This window comes from Sprattus sprattus (genome assembly GCF_963457725.1).
Source record: "Sprattus sprattus genome assembly, chromosome: 3".
NCBI lineage: Eukaryota > Metazoa > Chordata > Actinopteri > Clupeiformes > Clupeidae > Sprattus > Sprattus sprattus.
Genome location: NC_137922.1, coordinates 1,479,796 through 1,487,295, shown reverse-complemented (window position 1 = coordinate 1,487,295; position 7,500 = coordinate 1,479,796). Strand labels below are relative to the sequence as shown.

The 7,500-nt window shown below is 48.7% G+C and overlaps 1 protein-coding gene across 1 annotated transcript in view; it reads right to left on the bottom strand.

Moving 5' to 3' along the window:
* bcor (BCL6 corepressor) overlaps window positions 1-7,500 on the bottom strand; it is a gene marked incomplete at its 3' end in the record, with an annotated part of 106,655 nt that overhangs the window by 29,881 nt on the left and 69,274 nt on the right. The window contains exon 6 of the mRNA XM_080834563.1: window positions 6,911-7,017. Within this exon, the coding sequence (XP_080690689.1) occupies window positions 6,911-7,017 (107 nt within the window). The remainder of the gene's footprint in view (window positions 1-6,910; window positions 7,018-7,500) is intronic.

Below are 7,500 nucleotides of genomic sequence, written 5' to 3'. Positions count from 1 at the left end.
ACACCACAACACACCACAGCACAGCACACCACACCACACCACACCACAGCACACACAGCACGGCACACCACACCACACCACAGCACAGCACAGCACAGCACAGCACAGCACAGCACAGCACAGCACACAACACACAGCACGGCACGGCACAGCACAGCACACAACACACAGCACAGCACAGCACAGCACAGCACAGCACAGCACAGCACAGCACAGCACAGCACAGCACAGCACAGCACAGCACAGCACAGCACAGCACAGCACACAACACATGGCACAGCACAGCACAGCACAGCACAGCACAGCACAGCACAGCACAGCACAGCACAGCACAGCACACAACACACGGCACAGCACAGCACAGCACAGCACAGCACAGCACACAACACACAGCACGGCACGGCACGGCACAGCACAGCACAGCACACATCACACAGCACGGCACAGCACAGCACAGCACAGCACAGCACAGCACAGCACAGCACAGCACAGCACACCACAACACACCACACCGCACCACACCACACCACAGTACACCACACCACACCACACCACACCACACCACAGCACAGTACACCACACCACACCACACCACACCACACCACACCACACCACACCACAGTACACCACACCACACCACACCACACCACACCACACCACAGCACACCACAACACAACACACCACACCACACCACACCACACCACACCACACCACACCACACCACACCACACCACACCACACCACAGTACACCACACCACACCACACCACAGCACACCACACCACACCCAGATCGGCACAGCACACCACACCACACCACACCACACCACACCACACCACACCACACCACAGTACACCACACCACACCACACCACACCACACCACACCACACCACACCACACCACAGCACACCACACCACACCACACCACACCACACCACACCACACCACACCACACCACAGTACACCACACCACACCACACCACACCACACCACACCACACCACACCACAGTACACCACACCACACCACACCACACCACACCACACCACACCACACCACAGTACACCACACCACACCACACCACACCACACCACACCCAGATCGGCACAGCACACCACACCACACCACACCACACCACACCACACCACACCACACCACACCACAGTACACCACACCACACCACACCCAGATCGGCACAGCACACCACACCACACCACACCACACCACACCACACCACACCACACCACACCACACCACACCACACCACAGTACACCACACCACACCACACCACACCACACCACAGTACACCACACCACACCACACCCAGATCGGCACAGCACACCACACCACACCACACCACACCACACCACACCACACCACACCACACCACAGTACACCACACCACACCACACCACACCACAGTACACCACACCACACCACACCACACCACACTCAGATCAGCACAGCGTAGCCTGGTAGGACACAGCACAGCACAGCACAGCACAGCACAGCACAGGACACCACAGCATGGCTTAGCGCAGCATGGCTTAACACGGCACAGCACAGCACAGCACAGCCCATCGTAACCTGGAATGGCACAGCACGACATCTCAGCACAGTTTCAATCAGACCAGCATAGGGGAGTCTATCCCATAGCAGCGCAACATGGCACAATATAGCTTATCAGAGAACAGAACAGCACAGTGCTGAACAGCACAGCACATCCAGAATTGTCCAATATGATAAAGCACAGCTTACATCTGCACAACACAACACAACACAGCATAGCATACAACAGCGGGGCATAAAGCGCCCTGGAATACGGTCTAGCTCATGTGTCATAAAATGGCACACCAATGAACTCTGAACAGTGCAGGGAGACCAGTCACAAGTCTGAAGCATGACATGGTGCGGGAGATAGTGTCTCACACAGTGACTTACAGAACATGCTGGAGATTTGCCCTAACCCTAACCCTACATGCTGGAGATTTGCTGGGGTTAAATTGCAGAGCGGAAAACAAGTCCATAATGGGAAAAAAAACATCAGAACAAAGCAGTGAAGTTGTGCAATGAAAACACAACAATATATAAGACGCCATTTTACAACGCCATGCAGAGGTATGGCACAAAGTCCAGCAGCAGCTTATAGCACTTAACCGCCTTACCATACAGGCACCGACACACACACACACACACACACACACACACACACACACACACACACACACACACACACACACACACACACACACACACACACACAGCTGTTTGAGACCATTCCCTGGAAATGAGGGGAAACCAGCGTGACGAGGAGAAGAGAGACGGAAGTCAAACACAAGCGCCTCTTTGAAAGCACCTCATGCTGACAGTGTTGACAATGTGTCTACATCTCTCCCGTGTGTGCCTGACTGCTCCTGTGTGTGTGTGTGTGTGTGTGTGTGTGTGTGTGTGTGTCTGTGTGTGTGTGTGTGTGTGTGTGTGTGTGTGTGTGTGAGGCCAAGTGTGTGAACGGATGTACATCCATGTGTGTGTATGCCTTTGTTTGTAATGATGGGGTACGTGCCCGTGTGTGTGTGTGTGTGTGTGTGTGTGTGTGTGTGTGTGTGTGTGTGTGTGTGTGTGTGTAATGATGGGGTACGTGCCCGTGTGTCTGTGTGTGTGTGTGACGGTGACAGAGGGTCATGAGCTTGTAAGCATGTGTATGCATGTGAATCTTCACATATGAGTGTGTGTGTGTGTGTGTTTACCTCCAGTATATGTATAGTGCATGGGTTATTATGCATGAGTGTGTGTGTGTGTGTGTGTGTGTGTGTGTGTTTACCTCCAGTATATGTATAGTGCATGGGTTATTATGCATGAGTGTGTGTGTGTGTTTATGGTGGTGGGGGGGGGGGGTATGAATATTTGAGTATGAATATTTGAGTTGGGGTGTGTATGGGGGGGGGGGTATACATAGCTCTGTGCATACATAAGTGTGTGTGTGCACATACTTCTTTATGTGTGTGTGTGTCTACGTGCTGACTGAAGCATGAGTGCTTGCTTTTTGGCTTTCCGCAGGCGGACTGCAGCTCCTGAGCGATGGTGCTGAGGCTCCATCTGGAGACGCCGCTGTGCTGATGCTTATGCCCTGCCTGCACCCCCCGTTATGGATCAATACCCCCAGAATGAGAGGAAATTGGAGCAGTAAAGTAGAAATAAGCCGTCCTTTCAACTGCCTCGCTGCCTCTCTTGCACTCTCTCTCTCACTATCTCTTGCTTTCACTACACATCTCTCTCTCTCTCTCTCCCTCTCTTCTCAGGTCTCATGGAAACACCATCTTGGTGTTTCCTTCTCTCACGCAATCTCACTTTTTCAATGTGTGTGTGTGTGTGTGTGTGTGTGTGCGTTTGTGTGTGTGTGTGAGTGTGTGTATGTGTGTGTGTGTGTGTGTGTGTGTGTGTGTGTGTGTGTGTGTGTGTGTGTGTGTGTGTGTGCGTGTGAGTGTGTGTGTGTGTGCGTGTGATTGTGCGTGTGTGTGCGTGTGATTGTGCGTGTGTGTGTGTGTTTGCGTGTGTGTGTGTGTGTTTGTGAGTGTGTGAGTGTGCTTCAGAATGGGAAGAGGTGGCTGCTTCACACCGAGAACATGACTGATTCATCTCTCTCTCTCTCTCTCTCTCTCTCTCTCTCTCTCTCTCTCTCCTAGCCTCTCATCATAACTACCAGCTGCTACTATGAGAGTGAAAAGGAGAGAGAGAGAGAGACAGAGAGAGAGACAGCGAGAGAGAGAGAGAGAGACAGCGAGAGAGAGAGAGAAGGGGGTGGACACAGATCAAAGCAACAGAAATGTTTGCATGGGAGCACGGGAGGAAAGACAGAGAGAGAGAAACAGAAAGAGAACGAGAGAGAGAACGAGAGAGAGAAAGAGAAAGAGAGAGAACGAGAGAGACACAGAGAAGGAGAGACTAAGGAAGCTTGAGAGATAACAGTAGAAGAGCCAATCCTTTGCACATTAACATAAACATGGGTGTATATTTGCTCCATCTTTGTTGTCTTAGCTGGCCTGCTCTGGTGTCTTTGCTGTGCTAATGTAACTGTGCTGATTTGACTGTGCTAATGTAACTGTGCTAATTTGACTGTGCTAATGTAACTGTGCTAATTTGACTGTGCTAATGTAGCCTAACTGTGCTAATTTGACTGTGCTAATGTAACTGTGCTAATGTAACTGTGCTAATGTAACTGTGCTGATTTGACTGTGCTAATGCAACTGTGCTAATGTAACTGTGCTAATTTGACTGTGCTAATGTAACTGTGCTAATTTGACTGTGCTAATGTAACTGTGCTAATTTGACTGTGCTAATGTAACTGTGCTTTCCAGACAGTGTCTGACAGCAGTTCTGTGGGATGCGTGACTATGTATCGTGTTTCACCTCATCGGCTCCAACGCAGGCGTGCTTATGTGACATGACATGACGTGACACAGTGGCATTTTAGCTGCAGCACTTGAGTCATGCAAGTCAGGCACGTGCACAGATAGACCCCAGGTGGGCCTCAAGCACCTGCCCTAATGCACTCCGACTATAGATGAATGCCCTTTTGCAGGATATTAATAACTTTAAGCTATTTCTATTTTTCTATTTGAGTTTCTTTAAACTAATAACTATGACATCAATGTTCAATGAAAATCCCGTTATAACTTTGTCCGATAACTTCATTTGGGTTCTCATTTTTCAAGACTGCATAGGCCTCTGCTCCTTTGACTTGCCCTTACAGAGTAACCGGAGCAGTTTGGAAGACATATATAGTACTTAATGACCATGATATGTCATCAGAGATCAAGGACACATGCTAAACTATATTGGTTTCTCCAACAATGCTACAGCCAGTATATTCTCCTTACAGACGCGGAGTGGAAAGTCTGTTTGTGTTTTGGCCTGATTCCGCCTACTGCCTATTTCTCCAGTGCCATTTTGACACCCTGAGTTGCCAGATAAGAACGCGAACACAACATGCGACCGCCATGGAATTAAGCAAACGAACTGGACCGACAGAGATCATGTTTGATTCTACCCCATCGAAAAAGCCTCGGCATCCTTCTAAAAACCTGCAGGACAAGAGACGTACTAAATTTAATCAATTCACGAACGCAATCACTCTATACCTTGAACAAATACCAACATCCAAATAGAGTGAGGGTACTCATGTCCATCCCTAGCTCCTCGTTATCTATCTGTCTCATTGAAGAGAAACCATACTTTACTCAATTTTGTGCCAATCACTGGACGCGGTCACTCTCTCCTCTCTCCATCGTCCTTCCTCTGGCTCTTCCTCCTCTGGCTCTTCCTCCTCTGGCTCTTCCTCCTCTGGCTCTTCCTCGCTGTACTCTGTGTCAGAACGGAACGATACGTCATGTTAACTTGACTCTGTTGCTCTTTGTCTAGATCTTCTGCCTCTTGTACCACTAGGACCTGCACTCCTTTCTCTTCCTCCTCTCTCTAGCTCATCCTCTTCTCTCCCTGCCTCTTGTATCAGTGTCACCTGACCAGCCCTCGCTGGCTTCACTTGACACAGGTGAGGGCACTTCTGCCACAAGGAAGAAGAACAGTAGGCAGCTACTTTGAAATAGATGTGAAATTTCCTGTAGCCTACTTTATCTGTTAAACTGAGCAATACGTTATCATGATCGGGGCCTGGAAAAGAAGTTACTCCAACTCCAGTGTGTAAGCCTATTTTTGAAGCAGTGGGTTTGTTTTCAGGATAACAGGCTTAGCTCTGGGTAATATACTTAGCTAACACTGGCAGAGTATACAAATTTGATATGCGCTGGTAGCTGGTTTATAATGTGCAAACAGGTAGCGACACTGTGCCGTATGCCACAGGATTCTTTGCCACTGTTGTGAAGTTAAGCTGAACAACAAACAAGCTAGTCCAGCGAAAAATAGCCCACCTGTCACCCCTTTCTTGTTGAGCACTGATAGAGCTGTCGCCAGGCAACATGGGGTGATGATCTATGCTCTGACATGTCAAGGAAAATGTTCATGTTGATCCTAACCTTCATTGACAGGCAGTAGATGTGAGTAAACGTCGCCATTTTAAATGCGGCGCATCAGCATTTTTGCAAGTTCCGGTTTTAAAAAGAAAATCCCTGCGAGAGAATGAAAGGGGGATTGGAAAATCGGCAACACAACACCCTATGGTAGTTATTTTTTCGAGACAAGACAACAGTTTGTTAAAAAAAGTCCGCCTGATAACAAAATTTTAACTCACCAAACCGTTTGCCTAAGTTTTCTACTGGCGTTGTTTCACTCACACCTTATACTCATTCGTATTTTCATAGGGATTTTCCCTTTGGCACAGAGAAGTGTTAAAATGTTAAAAACTGCATATTTCTGGTCAACCTTCGTACTCTATTATTATTATTATTATTAATAATAATATTAATAATAACAATAATAATAATAATAATAATAATATTAATAAAGGTGTGTAAGGCTATAGCTAGGCCTGCCTGTATGATTTAATGTTATTCTACTTAAACCAGAGCTGGTACCTGTGCTCTGTTTTCAGCAAATCTCTGCTGTACCAAACGTCTACTTCCTGTGTGCCACTGATGTGCACAAACCACACAGTCTTCTGTGATCCAGTCTCTACTGCCGTCCTAACGATCCTCATCTCGTTAGCGGCACACAACAGTCACCCTCTCCCCTCGGCTGTCAGCTCTGTGCTTCCCCACACATTAGCAGCGCACCGCCGCTAGTTAGAAGTGAAACTCAGTCAGCGCTGTTCTCTCTGGCACTATGAAGAGGCTCCAACGAGTTCCTGCACTCTATGGCTCGGGACCTTGTTGCTTCTCTGATCTACGCCATGCTATGCCATGCTATGGCTAGCTGTGCTCTGCTCTATTCCCCCCCTGCCTGCCGATGTAGCCTCACTGGCCTCAGAGGGGAGGCCATGTCTAGGAGCTGGGGCTGATAGCATCTGATGTGGAGCTGCTGCTGTTTCCTGGAGCCAGGCCCCTGAGGACACATGATCGATGGCTCTCAGAGGGTGACGGAGGGTGGGAGACACAGGGGGGTGGAGGGGGTGGTGGGTGGAGGGGTGGGGTGTGCTTATCTAATCCATAGCCGACTCCAGTGGGAGAGTATTGATACGCGCAGCAAGGATGGGCGTTTAGAGTACACACATGTCAATTACCGCCACTTCTGTCTGCCTCTCTCTCTCTCGCTCTCGCTCTCTCCCTTCCCCCCCCCCTCTCTCTCTCTCTCTCTCTTCTCTCTCTCTCTCACTCACTGTTCTCTCTCTCTCTTTCACTCATGCACTCTCACAAAATTCACACTCCGTACATCAATTATGGTACACGTACATGTATACCAAAGTGTATAGACATGCACTCACACATACAGACACACACACACACATACCTAAAACATAATTATATATATATATACAACACATTAAAACATATCCTAACATGAAAAGATACCTACACATAGCCACACACACATGATGAGAGAGAGAGAGA